Raw genomic sequence first — 17,266 nt, 5'->3', positions numbered from 1 at the left:
TTCCTCAGGAAGAATGAATTGACAAATACATCTGAAGAATTGGGAGGATATTTAATTAGGCAAGTGGTGGAGAGATGAGTACATTGAAACTACAAAGACATGACAAAACACATGATAATTATGATAATTATTAGCTCCTGGGGAGAAAAATTGCACTGGAAAACAAAAGTAACCATAGTGTGCTCTGATTCAATATTGTGAACACTGAATATTAATCTTAAAAAATTAAGATGTAACTTTATTGGGCATCTGAGAATGAGAAGAGCAAATATACATGGTGGAGGTGAATGGGTGAAGGGGTGTGAAAACCACCGTCATAGCTGTCACAGCAGGAAGTCAGTAAAGAATGTCTAAAATGGAAAAATCCGAAAGGAACAATATCAGAAGGTTACTTAGCAATACGTAGAAAAATTCTACAAGAATCTGCCACTGGAGATCAAAGTGGTTACTTCTGGGAAGTGGAGAAGGATTGATGTGGGGTGGCAAGGGAGTGCTGCGTCTACAACAGGCCTTGCAGAATTCTGAGTGCTCTTTAAGCCATGTGCATGCACAAGTTTGATAAAAACAAACGCAAGATGCATTTTACCTAATTCTAAAAAGTGATTCCAGGTACCTGTATAATCAGGTCATCATACCTGGAGAGGAATTAGGGTTTAGAAGACATAAATGAGGAGAGTCCCTGTGATCTTAATGACTGTGATATTGTTCCTTAGTGAAGTCCTCTCCACCTTGCTTTAGGACAAAGGGCAGTTGTCCTTCAAAGATAAATTGGGTTATCTCTCTGGGTAAGACATTATCTAGAAGTTAAAAGTTGGCGTCACACAACTAGGACTTGTCTCATAAAATGTGCCTATCTGATGAAGTAAAATCTGACCTGATCTTTTATACTTGGAGCAAACACAACTTTAACCACCCCCCCCACAGTCCTGTTAAGCACAGTCAAAGTTTGTTCATAATAACATTAGTTTTAGAATTTTGTGAGCTTGAAGGGAAAACAGAAGGAACAGTGCAACATTAAATTATTCACTTGAATGACTTTCCAAATTGAAATCACAAAGATTGCAAGTACAGAGTTGTAACTACACAGGAATCCACTTGAAATAATTTCTGATCTGAACATTGCCATACGGTCCTGTTGATTTCGATGGAGGCGACCTACTCATGTGGGTAATACAATGCAGATGGGGCAGTGGTGCTGAGGCCCACTGCCAAGGCTATCTCTGCCCCAGTCCACCTCTCACACCCAGGTTCTTCTCACATCATCTGTAGGGATTATACATCTTTTTAAGAGGGCAGGTGGCAGTGGGGGCTTGTGTTGGAATGGAACATGCATACATAATGCTGGTTGTCCTTCAGACCAGAGGACTTCTGCTGTCAGGACCATGTGGTTCGTTTATAAGGTGCTGTCTGCCAGATAAACAAACCATTTGCTTCAGTCAAATGCTAGCATTCTCTCAGCCAATGGCACAGGGCACAGGAAAAGCAGCATGTGGGAGAGGATGCATGCACATCTAGTAAATCAGATATACCTTCATGGTTGCTGATAACAAGTTCAATGGTCATACAAATTATTTTCATGGTTAAGACATGTCTTTCTTTGCATTTCACATTCTTAATCTCTCCTCCCTTTTACCTAAAATCCAGGTCCTTCCCAGATGGAAAACGAAGGTTGTTGTCAAAGACTGTCCCAATTGAGATCAAAAGGAAGAGACAAACAGTGTTCTGATAGGATGCAGTTACCCTGCTTGTTCCAAGGCATCTTGTGCCAATATTTCTAAGTCTGAGAGACTCTCACTTCCCTAGAAGGCCCTGGCCATCCTGTGTGATAGCACAGTACTTCCAGATCCTAATTAGCTAACACTAGAGTATCATAGGGCATGTCCATCTGCACACATCAGATTCTGGATCTACATCCCCACACTTGAATATATTCTTTAAAATTTAATAGCAAATGAGCAGAATACAAAGCAAAACTCCCTTCATTAATTTTAGATAAGATCCATTCAAAAAAATTTTTTTATTTCATTTTTTAAGAATTTGATTCTACATGAATGATGGAGCTGTACCCATCTTTATTGAACCAGGCTTACTTCTCAGCCTGTGAAATAAATCGTTGGGAAATCTAATCAGCTGCAGTAGCAGGAATGCGTCAGGAATGCTTCCTGGATATCAAAGTCTCTGCCCCAGCTACCTGTGCCACCTTATCATATTTGGCCTGCTAGTGTCCCTTTCTGTCCCTATCTCTTCTACACACATCAACCAGTGGGATCATCTTAAAATGAATTCAGAACTTGCTTCCCTCTGCTTAAAACTTTCTGAGTCTTTCTCTTTCAAGGACCCCTCAAGTCCTGAGTGTGAAATGCCAGAGGTTTGTCGGGCTCTGGGCTCCCACTATTTATCCTGTGCCCCACCAGGCCTCGCTCACCATGTCCTGCCACGGTGGCTTCCATTCTGCCCTTTGAACTCACCACTTCACCTACCTGAAAATGTTCTTCCTCAGTTTGTACGTGGCCAACTCCTACTTATCCTTTGGTTCCAGCTTAAATACCATTTCCTCCGAGAAAACTTTTCCACAGACTCCAAATCAAAAACTGTGTCTCCTCTCAATATGATCTCTTTCCTGGTATGCTGTATTGCTTTCTTAATAATTTGCAGTAATAGATTTATTCTTTTTTCTTTAGATTAATATTGATCTCCCTCACTGGACTGTAAATGATGTGAAGATGATCTCTGTTTCTTCATTTCACCATTCGGCACTAAGTGCCTGGTGGAATCCTGGGACAGCTCAGGGGCTCAGTAGCAATTCACTGAACAAATGGCGAGTGCACCATCTCCCGTCTGAGCCCCTACATTTCTCAAGAACTGACACAAAGTTTTATTTTCTTAGTCACTCACTTTCCATCTATTGGACCCCCAGCAGGTTGGTAACACTGATTTATTTTTTTCTTTTTCTTTTCAGGAAGGTGTCTGAAATGGGTTGAGTACTGCCATCATCAAAATTATATCCTCCTGGAACCTCAGACCTTATTTGGAAATAGGGTCTTTGCAAATGTAATTAAAGACCTCAAGATGAAATCATCCAGGGTTTGGGTAGTCCCTAAATCCAACAACTGATGTGCCTATGAGAAGACGGAATAAACAGAGAGACACATGGACACGCAGGACAGAAGGCCATGTGAAGACGGAAGCAGGCTGCAGTAGTGGAGTCAAGGAATAACAAGGATCGCCAGGAGCCACCAGCAGCTGAAAGAGACAAGGGAGGTTGTCCCCTGAGTGTGTCAGAGGGAGAATGGGCCTGCTGACATCTTGATTGTGGGCATCTGGCCTCCATGACTGGAAAAGAATGTATTTTTCTTGCTCTAAGCACTGGATTTGTGGTACTCTGTTATGGCACCCTTAGAAAACTAATACAGGTATCCTGAGAGGAACAGCGTTTTTCTGTAATCTTGATGACTTCATTCCACAAAATTACTGAACAAGAAGCTGACCCAGAGATACGGGCCCATATTTACTAAGCTGGTTTACAAATGCATGTGCAAGTGCGTAGAGGATGGTAGACACAGAATCTCAGAATTAAGGGGATCATTATATGTTAGCTTGTTCAGTCTCCCCACAATACAAGCAGTTTCTGCAAAACATCCCTTCTAGATGATTCCCTGGCCTCCACTAGAGGACTGGAAGCTCACCAGACAAAGCTACACAGAGGCAGAACTTTTCAGGAAAATAGTACATATGCTGTGTAACCCATAGCAGACTAACTAGATTAACATTCACTGCATTGCTATAGCCATGATGTGCCTTTATAGCTTCAAAGAAGGAAAGCAGTTTCAAAGAGCGCCAGCACTGTGGCTTAAATGCCAACAAAATCTTGCCCTGTCTTCCTTAAACCTAATTCAATTTTTGCAAAAAAGATATAATGGCAATATTATTCAGTGACATAATTTTACTCAATTTCCTCTGCTCAAATCCCTGCAGTGAATGAAGAACAGAGTTAATTTTTGTACTTGTGACCAGCACGCCAGTCAAATTAAATCAAATCAACTAATACTTATTGAGCGCTTTTTTGGCAAATGTTATACTGAAGCAAAACACGGATCTAGAAAAGTGTGCCAGTCATAACATACAGCTCAGCGAATACTCACAAAGTGAGCTACCTGTGTAGCCAGCACTCAGATGAGAAACAGAAACTCACCAGATCTGGAACCCCCCCCCCACGCTTCCTTCCAGTTACTGGTAACCCCAGCAGCAACCACTCCCTGACTTTTAAGTCATTAGATTAGTTGTGCTGGATTTTGTTTTGGTTTTTTGTTTCATCTTTGTGTGTGTGTGTGTGTGTGTGTGTGGGTGTGGGTGTGGGTGTGGGTGTGGGTGTGTGGTGAGATATAAACAATATAAAATTTACCATTTTAACCATCTTTGAATGTGCAAGTCAGTAGTGTAAGAAGTTCTGCCTGTTTTTAAATGCGACATAAATGGAGGCATATAGAACGTACTTTTGTGTATGGCTTTTCCATTTAGCACCCATTCAGAACATCTCATGTTTCTAAAAAGACAGTTAAATAAATGCCAGTGAGGTACTTTACCTGTTGAAGAACGGCACCAGGGAAACTCTAAGGTGGGTGGTATTATGGGTTAAAAGGCTCTTGGAGATGCATATTATGGTTGGTGTCCATTACAAGTAGATATAGTTTTGAGGCTCTCAGATTACTCCCTTGGGTACCACCTGCACTCTCCAGATGACATTTCACTGCTTTTGTTTTCTGAGCATTTAGATCTTAGGATGTGCCACGACAGTGAAAATTGTTTTGGCTGAGCACTGGGCTGGAGCTTACAGAAGCCCATAGATAGATAGAACTTTCCTCTCTGGAACAGACAAGGTATGGAAATTCTCTTAATTTAAACCAGAAAAAGGTAAGGAGTCACTGATTCTCAAACACCGTAATAGCGCCTATTAAATGAATGAAAAGCTATCCCATAAACCTGAGCTTCTGATTTATAATGTGTGCTGTTTTAAAGGTTATATGACATACAGTTTAATGACCTAAAATAAAACATTTTTATTTAGATTTATGCACCTTGTTCCACTACATATCATGTTCCCCTCTGCACCAAGGTTTGCAGAATGTTCTTGCTCAACCTGTTCACAAATCCAGAGACCTCTTGGCCAATCTGTGGAAGTGCAGTTGACTTCTGTTCCCTGGAGCCCTCTTGCGGCCACTGCTCACCAGGGAGAGGAGTCACTGACGTGGTCTGCTGCTTCTCACACTGTGGGACACAGAGGAACCGGCAGATCCCACTGCGGGGAGGGGAGCAGGTGGAATGGTGTAACACTGGTTCTCAGTCACTTGTTATCCCATTTAGATTCTCGTCTCTGAGCCTATCCCCTGTAATATTTTTAACATTTTAGAGCCTTCTCTAAAGAATGATCAGAAAGCTTCAAAGTCAAGAAGTTTCAAGATGAAAAACTGGTTACCTGTCACTGAAATAGTAGAATGCTTGGAGAAACTGAAAGAAAGTAAAATCATATGCACATACAAAGAGGGCAAGACGGAGCTAGCACATAGGATCATGGGGTCATATGGAAAATGGTGATATATTGTCATGACAGCCCAATACACAATCCGATCATCATCCCTCTTGCAGGTGAAGCCTTTTCCTGACAGCCAGGTCATCGGTATGGACAAGGGTAACTGTACGGTGTTCTTAATTGGGCATCACACTTATTTATCTTCACCATCCGTCACACAAAAGACCTTGCCAGGCACAAAACTCAGACCCTCAATCATAAGCCACACATGAGACTACTGAGGTTTCAACGAGCAGCTGCCACTGTCATATCCCATTATATCTTCAAGAGCTTCCTCCCCTGTCCACCAGTAAAGTCAAAAGCACTCCCCTTCCCCTTACTGTCCATCATGGGCTGACAAGTGAGCAGGAGGACAGCCTCAGAATGGTGGCGCCTAAGGAAGCCCAGGGATCACAAGGTGCCATTGATTGCCAACATGACAGATTGCTTGTTTCAAATGCAAAGGAGGAAAGAAAAGAGGGGCCCCATGGGATCTCACTGCTCTGCAGCAGGCATACACAGCCTGCAGGCACAGGGCAGTCAAGCCAGGACTTAGCAAGGGCCCCTGCTGGGGATGAATCAGACAACAGTCCAACCGAGAGCAGCTAAACACCTAAACCCTACAACTGCTCCCTAGGCATGAGCAGGGATCCCAGAGTCATGGAGCAAGAAAGGACCTCTTCTTTTTATAGATGATGAAATAGAGGTAAAGGATAAATCACATGCTTCAGGTCTTATGCCTGGTTAGGGACAGGGATAGAAGGAAAACCTAAATTGCCTAACTTCTAAGCCAGAGCTCCTTCTCCTGCACTTATGGCCTCCTAATCCAGAAAAAGCAACTCTCTCAAGAACAAATCAGTTCCAAATGTCAGTGGGTGACTGGGGTGGGAGGGGGGTGGTAGATTACACATTTAAATTCTGCATGAATGGGCAAGAAACCTAAGCACAGCCAACAGTTTGGTCTAAGGCAATTCATGTTTAGGACGTCTGTTTTATTTAGGGGTAGAGGACTGTTCGTGTGTGTGTGTGTGTGTGTGTGTGTGTGTGTGTGTGTGTTTGTGTGTGTTGCTATAACAGAATACTTCAGACTGGGTAATTTATGATAAACAGAAATTTATCTCTTACATTTCTGGGGACTGGGAAATTCAAGGCCGAGGGGCCTGCGTCTGGTAAGGGCCTTCTTGCTGCATCATCCCAGGGTGGTGAAATTAGGAAGGGCAAGAGAACAACAGAGCAAGACAGCAAGAGAGGGCTGATCTCACTTTTCCAACAAGCTCACTCTCGCAACAACTAATCTACTCCTGCAATAACCACATTAATCCATACTGAGGACCTAATCACATTTTAAAGTTCCCACCTTTCAACACTATTGCACTGGGGACTAAGTTACCAACACATAAAATTTGGGAGACACATTCAAACCACAGCAAAATTTTCAGGGGCTCCCAGTGGCCCTCAAAAGTAAACTTCAAAAAAATTTTTTTTTCACGCAGGATTATTCCCTGATAGTAAGTATTCCCTATAATGGCAATGGTTTGTAACACACCTTGACATGTTCCAATGCCCTAAAAAAATGCAGAATCAGAGAATTTTATGGTAAAAATAATTCATATTCTTAAAAAAGGGAAATTGAAGGTGAGGGCATTAAATGGCACACCTACCCCACCCCCCACCCCAAAAAGCAATTCTAATCCCTTAGCCAACACAGCCACCCAGAACAAACATTCCTGCTATGCAGCCATGGAATGGAGCCTGGGCAGCTACAGACAACTGGGAGTAGGTTGTTAAATCTATATCTGATTTTTAAAAAGACAGACTAAAACTCACTTGCACCCCAGAATTAGCACTAGGAGCCATAGCAGATGATGAAAATCCCAAGACTTCTCCTAAAGAAATGGGAAAAGTTTAGGTCTTGATGAAATATTTGCAATCATGCAATACAATAGTTCTCTGTTCTAACTGCACATTAGGATCACTTGGAGAACATTTCTAAAAATTAGGTGGTTAAGACACACCCCAGAATATTAAATTACTTACATGCTTAAATGCTGGGGGGCTACTCCCAGCATAAATATTAGAAAAAAGTTTTCTTAGTGATTCTAACACACGTTGAAGATTGAGAATTATTGATATTATCCCATCAAAATCGTTAGAAATAAATAAATCTCAGAAAGTTGAATGATGTTATTGTAGGTGACTTTTGTAGATAAAGCAAAACTAGGCTATAATCTAGTACTTCTAACTGCCAGTCCAATGATCCTTCCAACACTTTCTTCAATGGAGTGTTCATATTTTAAATGGAATAGAGAATTCAATGTGTATAAGATATTTACTCCTTACAGAACAGTTTGAACTGTCGAACTTCTAAAACAAACTAATAAAAATCTAAACAAACAAATTAATAAATTCATTTTGACTATCAAATATGCCATTTTTCATTTCCATAACATTTCTTTTTTAGTAAATGGAATTTCAAAGTACAGTATTTGAGAGGGAGAGAGAGAAAGAGAGAGGAGAGAGGGAGAGAGAATAGAATTATTACTACACATAGAATCAACTTGGAAAGAATCCTTAATTAACATGTAATCATTGCATCCTTTTAATGGAATAACCAGAACATAATAGCCAGTAATCCAACATTAGGATTAGGGATGAGTGTGCCTATAAATAATCAGAATTCAAATGGCTGAGATACTTATCCAAATTATGGGGACCTCTCAACATACCCACTCATCCACCCACCCCCAGATAGTATCATTCTTTCTCCCAGTATAGTACTTCCCTCCCACTTCAGTACGTAATGCCCTTCCACTTTTATGCTGCTTTTTCTTTCTTTTTAAAAACATTGTAACATTTAAAAAAAGTTACTGAGCTAATTTAAAAAACTCTACTACTCTAAATCAACTGCTTTCATTTTTCTTGCTCCCTTTCTTGCTTTGTCTACTTAGCTGGGTTTTATATACTTAAAGACAACGCTCACTGAAATTTTCAAATAATAATGTAATTTAATGAAATCCTGTTCCCAAAGTGTATTTGCAACAGTTCCAAAAGGTTTTAACTACTGTCCTCCCGTGGACCCTGAGGTCAGATAGATTGCTTTAACATCTTTGCTCTTCTGCTTACTAGAAGTGTGCCTTCAACATTGCCCTGTGGTAAGTGGGTTGGGAATAATCACGGCATTTATCATGTAAGGCTGTTGCAAGTATTAAATAAAATTCATATAAAGTTCTAAGGGCTGTGCCAGGAACATAGTAGTTTAGAGGTAGTACTTAAATAGACTGTAAGTCCCAGGAGATAGTTTGTAGTCTTAAAACAGAACCCAAGCAATAAATCCTCCTAAGACCTGCTAACTGTTTTCATCTCCCTTTCTACATGAAACTTGTAATACTGGTCTGCCCTGGCATAGAGTGTGTTTTGATTAGGTGCATCTGGCCAGCGAGAACCAAGTGCCTTCTGTATTGCACTTAGCACAGTGCCATGAGTAATTACAGGCTTAACATTCCCTTCTGATGATAATGATGATGACAGTAACAGCACCATTGATAATGGCTAAGAGATGACAAATAACCTGAAATTCAAAACTTGTCTAAGGAGGGGCCCCCTTGCCCTAGCTCTGGGCTGAGCACAATCGAAATGATCATCTCAATCATTTACACAATTAAACACTTCCCTGCAGGAAGCTGAAACTAAAAGATCCATCACGTACATGGGGGGCTGCCCTGGGGCATATCTCATGTCTTCCCCATGCTGCAGATTGTCAAAATATTCACAGGCCATCAAGCACCCGAGCCCCCAAGTAGTGCCAGGTGGCCAGAGTGGTCTCATAAAGCTTTGTCCTTTTTGCTTTAGGTTTTCTTGTTCTCTCTCCTCTGCTCTCTCACCCTTGTAGAATTAAAGTTCAGTTTTGAACAGGTCACTGCATTGCCTCCAGTCTTGTGCACAGCCTTCATTGTGAGCCCACGTAAGTGGAGGTTGGACGTTGTCCTTTTCCCCTTATCCTAGTCTGAAATAGTATCCAAATATGATAAAAACATGCCATGCGTGAGAAAAGACCCAACCTGGAGAAATAAGCTGAAAGAATTGAGCATCAGCTTCCCCAAGTCCCTGGGCACTCCCTCCATCGACAGAGCTTTCAGAATTTCCCAGCTAGGAACTAAAGTGGTTTTATATCCCAAATGGCCTCTCTCTACCAATTAGGAGAATTAATTCAAAAGTCAAAAAGATGAAACGGAGTGAGCTCTGTTTCCCTTGGAGGACAAGTGTCAGGAATGAGAGCCAGGCAGGCTGCAGAACAGTGACTGGATGTGCTGCGGTGGACAGGAGGTGAGGCAGGGACGCAGCATTGGGGCTCTCATGGGCTCAGCAACTCCACACACTCTGAGCCCTCTAAACAAGACCGTCTGCACGGATCTCACTTTGGTTACATGTTTAAAGCAGACCAATTAGGATATCAAGTGACAAATGGATGAAAGGCAACACTGGTCACCTTGTAATGCTGGACAATGAAAATTAAGAATGTCAGCATGAATGTTTCAGAAAATCAAGCTTCTCAGTGTGACTTTACTTTCTATGAATTGTTGACCCTAGTTCCAGCTCTACGTGTTGTGGAATTCTCAGGATACTTAGAATTTCAGGATTATGGTACGGGATGTGCATAGAATACTATCTGCATTGGGATCAGTCATGCTGGGTTGGAATAGGCTCACATTTCTCATCTGTAAATGGGATAACATATACCTTATAGGGTTATGATAAAGGCTGTGTAGGTAATTCATGTAAATTAGTAAATATAGTGCCAGCATCAAATTAAGTAATTTACAAATGATTTTGAATGATAGTAAGAAGTCAAATAATATGATACAACATGATAAAAATAATATATTACACATATATGCTTACTATTGCTACCTAACAGGCTCATTTATAAATTAAGTAGGTAGGAAAGTACATTTTTTTTTTTACTTTATAATGTATTTTATAATGTACTGTTATAATCCATCTAGATGTATGCAGGATTCACGAGTGTGGTCAAATTTACATATGTAGAATGGTTTGTCTGTCAGAGATTCCCAACCACCAACATCCTCTTTTTCCTCCTTCCACCCTACATGTGGATGTGTCAAGGGTGGAACAGGGAGGGTGTTACTGAGAATAAAATGAAGTTATTTATAAGATCAGTTAATTGGAAGTAGCCTCTCTTACAAAAATTTCATTTGAGATTTATACTTTTAAATAACTTTGATCACTTTTTTATGTGCTAAAAAAAGTACTTACTTATTGTACAAAATTTGGAAAATACAGGAAAATATAAAGAAGAAAATTAAAATCACAATCTCATCAATCAGGAAGACTACGATTAACATTTTGGTGTGTTCCCTTTATGTTTTGGGGGAAGTCTCTTACACACACACACACTCACACACACACACACACACACACACACACACACGTTCACACTGCACATTCTGCTTTTGATTTTACACTTTCTCTCTTTAACATTACACCTGAGTATATTCTCATGCACAATAAAACTCTTTGGCAATATTTTAATAGCTGCATAATATTCTGTCCTATGATTACAGTGTACTTTAATCAGCCATTTTCATATGGATGGTAATGTAGGCTATTTCCAATTTTTTACTGTTAAAAATGCAGTTGCAATTAGCATCTTTGTAAATACAGTTGTGTCCACATGTCTAATTATTTCCTTGAAATAGTTTCCAAAGAGAAGTATTGAATTAAGGGGTAGGACAGCAAATATTCTTAAACCCTGTAAAAAGTTGCCAAATGATTTCTAAAAATGTGGCTATTGCGCAATCTCACCAACAGAGTCTGAAAAGTCCACCACATTGTCAAGAGAATAAGTGCATTGTTTCTTCTTAATTCTCTTTTTCCAACAGTAAAAACAAAACAAAACAAAACAAACAAAGAAAAAAACCCTATCTCACTGTAATTAAAAATCTTATTAATTTGCTTATTCATTAAATTGAAAATGTTTCTATATATTATCCATTTGCACAGTTTCTTTCCTACAAATAGTCAAATTCACGTAATTTGCCTCTATTTGAAATGGATTTGAAGTCTAATTTTAAATTCATTTTAAATAATCTTGCTGAATAAAAATTCTTCTGGATAATAAATGGCAGAATTAAACTTTGGAACATATTTGATGAACTAATAGGAAATTTCCAAGTAAAGTTCCTATTGTATAAATTCTTTACAAATATCTGATGTTGGAGGAATCAAAGATGGCCTGCCATTCTCACCACTGGAATTAAATCGAAGGAGACCATGAGTGTGACTGTTTCTGGCATACCATGCCACCACACACTGGTCAGGTTCCTTACACTTGGCTCTGGAAGATTTCACTACTGCCTGGTCTGAACTGCTTGGCCCTTCTGTACTCTATAGATTGACAGACATTACTCTATTATCCTAATCTATTCTAATTTTTAGTATTAGTTTTTAAAACTTTTTCTAACCAGATGGCAATTTGGGAATTAGACAGTCAGGCCTGGACAACAAATAGCATGATGTGTCAGAACGTGAGTTTGGAATTGAACAAATGTCAAATCAGGATTCTGCAATTTACTAGTATTTTAATCCTCCCAGGATAAATGAGCATGGACTAGTTATTTAAACTCTCTGAGGATAGGTTTTCTCATCTGTAAAGTGAAGATAATCACAGGTATCTTACAGTCTATTAACCATGTTTAACAACAAGAATGTACCTTGCAAGGCTTGCTATGGAAAGGTAGGGATGAAGACAGAGGAAGAGAGTAGAGCTGATCACCAGAAATAAACTGGACACAAAATGGATCTTACTTTTGTGTGCTTATTCAGTACTCGGCTTCCTAAGAGTCCAAATACCAGTGGACAAGGGGATCATTTTTGGTACTAAGATACACAGATTTTGATTTTGCCACTGAGGGCTCCCAGGCTTTTTCTTGGTTCTTGGCCACTTAATTCTGGATCCTTTTCCTCTAGTTTAAATGAGAGCTTGATTACTTGCAGTTTGCTGCAATTTTATTGTAATATAGTATTTTACTAAAAACACCAAACCAAATTTTCTTTCTCTTTCTTACTTTTCTTTCCTTTTAAGCATTTTTAGTTTTAGAAAATTGCTGATTGGGTCCCACAGGAGCCAAGGAGTGTACTCTTGACCTTCTGATGGCTGAGATATCCACAGATTCAGATGCAGTGACAGTGGCTCATGGCTGAGATTCAGAACATTTCAGAGGAGACTTCTAAGCATCTCCTTATTGACATATTCTCCTTGTTGACATCTGCAGGATATCTATACTAATGAGCTTTGACATCTTTGGCCTTTGGTGTCTGCTACTGGCTATGGTCCCGTCTAGCAGGGTTCCGGTTTTGGGTTAGGGTTTTCCAAATCTCTTTTTTAAAAAAAATATTTTCCTACATTAAAAAAAGTACTGACAAAAATCTGCATATATTTATGGTGGATAACATGATTTTTTGACATATGTATACCTTGTGGAATGGCTAAATCAAGCTAATTAACATACCCTTTACCTCACTTACTTATTCTTTTGTGGTGAAAACACTGAAAATCTACCCTCTTAGCAATTTTCCAGCATAAACACCTTTTTATTAACTATAGTCATCATGAGGTACAATACATCTCTTGAATTTATTCCTCTTGTCTAACTGAAATTTTGTATCCTTTGGCCAATATTTCCCCAATCCTCCCCCATGTCCTCAGTCCCTTGTAAACACTATTCTAATCTCTGCTTCTATGAATTTGTCTTTTTCTAGATTCCACATATATAAGATCATACAGTATGTGTCTTTCTAAGCCTGGCTTGTTTTACTTAATGTAAAATCCTCCAAATTCATCCATGTTGTCACAGGATTTACTTCTTTATAAAAGCTGAATAGCATTCTATTGTGTATATATACCACATTTTCTTTATCCAGTCATCTGCTGATGAACACTTAGGCTGTCTCCTTATCTTGGCTATTGTGAATAATTCTGCAATGAACACGGGAGTGAAGCTATCCCTTCAACATACTGATTTCACTTCCTTTGGATATATACACGGAAGTGGGATTGCTGAATCATATGGTAGTTTTATTTTTATTTTTTTTGAGGAATGTCTTACTGTTTTCCATAATGGTGGCACAGGGCTTTCCAAATATCTTGAATCCACAAAAAATTTACATGAGAAAGGGTATGAGAGATTGTTTTGCCAATTTAAAAGTAACTTACGAAGGTAAGGTGAAAAAGAAGCCCAGGTATCACATATCTCACTTAGTATTACTCATCCAGAAGTTGTCAAACATAGCATCAAAATGCAGGGCTCTTCTCTATCCAAGCAATGGCTATTAAGTGAATATGTAGCAATAATAATAATAAATTACATAGACAATATACTTAAAATTAAATAGAGTAGAAATGGAGGACAGTTAATGAGTATTGTAAAATCATTTATTTCTCTCCTTATTTTTGTTGCTCCTCTCCTGTCTCACACTAAAATAAATTCTGACCACTCCCATATACTGTTTACTGAAGGGCCTGGCTTTCTCCCTCTGGTGCCTTTATACATATGGTTCGTGTGGCCCAGAGCCTTCACTCTCCCAGTGCCCCACTCCCTGCACATTATTTCTCCACTGGTTAACTCTCCTAATTTTTTTTTTTTTTTGCAATTTATTTTATTTTATTTTCCCATAATAATTGTACATATTTATGGGCTGTAGTGTGACCTTTCCATATGTGTAATTGGCAGAATTCTCAAAATCCTCTCTTCCTGTGAACACAGGAACCAATTCATCCTACCTGTAACTTTGCACACATTGACCAACCTCTCCCCATCCTTCCCTCCCTCTTACCCCTGACAGCCTCTGGCAACCACAAGTCTACTATTTACATCTATGTTTATCTCAGATTAGACATTCCCTTTACCTGAGACCTCCTCTGATCATTTCTCATCACTCCAAACTCAGAAAGGTGTGTGTGCTCAAGATACTTTGTCTTATTACACCACTTTTCTTACCATGTTTTAGTGTTTGTTTACTGTGGGTAAAGTATTAGACTGTGACCTCCTCAAGGGCAGTGCCTATCCATTTTCTTTTCTCTCTCTCCATTGCATGGCATAATACCTGGCAAGATACTTGGTGGTTGTGGGTGGAGAATGGACTAGCAAACAAATATATAGATGTACAAAAGTGCAAAGCATTTTAAGTCAATGGGAACTGAACTGGCAGCATCCTGAACTGTTCTTGGTAACAAATGCCTTTCGTTCAGGTACAGATTAGACTAGAACTTGGAGACAGGAGAAAACAAATGAACAGATTCAGAAATAGCCTCCCAGAAACTTAAAATGTCAAAGGAAACAATGTTCACAAATAGCTACCAAGAAATAATAGAAACCTAATTGCACTAGCAAAATATTTCACAAAATCCTAAAATATTACCATCTTGCCCTAGGTTTTCATCACAAATGTAATTTCCAAACCTTGGTCCTTGGGATGCCTCTTGTGAGGAAAACTAGAGAACAATTGTCAACCCAAGGCTGTTTTCTAAGTATTGCTGGGACAAGCTCAGGATACTCTGAATGGCTGGACTCCTTGACTCTTACCTTTGCTTTTAGAGTTCAAAGTTCCAGTGAGGTTTCTTTTTTTCTTTTTTGTTGGATATGCAATTATTTCCACGTTGGACTTTCATTGTTGCTGTTTAGATGTCAACCTCTACACATTTCTAAGTGACACAGAGGCTCATTAGCTGCTGAGATCCATTGTGGCCTAATTAAGATGTTTCTGTAATGTTTCCAGCACCCCAAAATCTAGCAGTCAGCTAATGGGGCATTGTTCCTTGCCATAGGTAGCCCCCTTGTCCTTGGTTCTTTGTTATCATGATGCATTTGGACATAAAGTCATAGAATGTCTGGTAAGGACATAAAGATTAAGCTTCAAAATCTCAATATCAAATCCTATGACAGATCTATAGTAAATTAATTATAAATTTATTTATCATTCAACAAAATTTTTTTGAGTACCTTCCATGTACCAGGTTGTGGCTTAAGCAGGCCATTCAACTTAAAATAATAAAAACCGGACTATGATCTGTGTTTTCAGATCCCCATTCTAGTGCCCTTTCCACTGGACACATTCCAGAGAATCCCGGTGCTTCCTCCAGGCACCATTTTTCTTTTTCAGACCAATTATCCACATGCAAACAATTGACAGAAACCCCAACCTTCCTGTGTGAACACTATCAGGATGTGCATGAAATGGACTGCTGTGTTGGCTATGGAAAAAAAGTATAGTAGCAAGGAGTTTCACAGAAGCAGCAACGTATATTTCTACCCATGTTGGCCTCCTTTCAAATGCAAAATCTCAAATACCGTATTCAAGAAGCATCAGAACTCCCAACACTGCTCAATCAAGCCTTCTTCATTCATTTTTCCAGAAATCTATTTTGAGGTTTCTGTCACCTTTAATAAAAAACAAAACAAAACCAAAAAACAGGAGTTTACAGGGATCAAAACTGATTTTAGGATAGTTATCTTCATCTGAGCAATTAAAGTTAACCATCCACACAATCCTTAAGAGAGGGACAGACATACAATGTGATTAGAAAGCAGTGAGAAGAGTCTTTACATATGGTGTGTGGAAACCAGCCTTGTTACTTTATAAATCATACTTTTCGTAGCATAATTTCTTAAGGGGATCGTCAGAGATAATGCCAGAGACACAGCTGTGGACACAATGCCCAAGATAATTTCATCAATTGGGAACCAAGTGCCCCAAAGCTCCATATTAAGATGCATGATGGGTACCAGAGGCATGATCAGTCATAAATTAGGGCGAGAATATAAATGACCAGGTTGCCACATATCCTCCAGCTCAAAGAAAAGGCATGAGGGAGGCTAAGTGAGAAGATTGAAAGTAAATCCTAAAAGTCTCTCACACCAACAAATACAAAGGTAAAAAGGCCTGAGTAAAACCAAGAATCCATGTCCACTGGGACATTCTGAATCACAGAATAAGATGGAACTTTCAGTGTGAGACAAAAGAAAGATGAGGCCAGCCTATTTAATACACTGCAGTCCTGACTTGGTGGCTGATAGCTGGGGCCTTATTTGTATATCAAGAGGGCATGCCATTTATTTAATTTGCAGTGTGGTCTTCAGCACCACAGTGCCTCAAACAAAGATCATGCTCTTAAATGGAAGGCTTGAACCACCATCTTTATTTAATAAAATTTGAATTTTCAGGATATGAGGAGGACATCTCTCATAAACGGTAAATACAATTGGAAACAGTCTCTATATCATCTTCTTTAGAAATTACTATTTGTAGAAAAATTACTGGGATTGCTTTTGAAAGTCTCAACTGTCTATTTATTTAGTCAGGACCCCAGTTTGTAAATAAACAAATTACTAGATGTCCTCATCTTTTTATTTTTTTTAACAAATAGGTTACCCATATTGTAAGGGCACACAGCAAATAACAAGCTGTGTGTAAAAACAAAATATTTCCTTCAGTGTTTGATGACAACTTAATTACTACATTTGAATTTTATCATGTACAATTGTTGAGAGTTTGATGTGTCCATTGAAAGAGATTCATAATGATATCTTATTACATTTATTAAGCTCTTTCACTCCTCTGAACTACTTTAGACCTACTTTTACAGAATCATAGTATGCTAGGATTATAAGGGGACCCTGAAAT

General features: G+C 39.2%; 1 protein-coding gene across 1 annotated transcript in view; it reads right to left on the bottom strand.

Moving 5' to 3' along the window:
• Positions 1–5,672, bottom strand: part of DCC (DCC netrin 1 receptor) — a 770,973-nt gene extending 765,301 nt beyond the window's left edge. The window contains exons 1-2 of the mRNA XM_063076686.1: positions 5,536–5,672; positions 5,226–5,296 (exon numbers count right to left, since the gene is read on the bottom strand). Coding sequence (XP_062932756.1) covers positions 5,226–5,296; positions 5,536–5,672 — 208 coding nt within the window. The remainder of the gene's footprint in view (positions 1–5,225; positions 5,297–5,535) is intronic.
• Between the last annotated feature and the right edge of the window lie 11,594 nt (positions 5,673–17,266).

Source organism: Cynocephalus volans, chromosome 13 (assembly GCF_027409185.1).
Source record: "Cynocephalus volans isolate mCynVol1 chromosome 13, mCynVol1.pri, whole genome shotgun sequence".
NCBI lineage: Eukaryota > Metazoa > Chordata > Mammalia > Dermoptera > Cynocephalidae > Cynocephalus > Cynocephalus volans.
The sequence above is the reverse complement of the archived record's forward strand: the minus strand, read 5'-3'. Positions and strand labels throughout refer to the sequence as shown.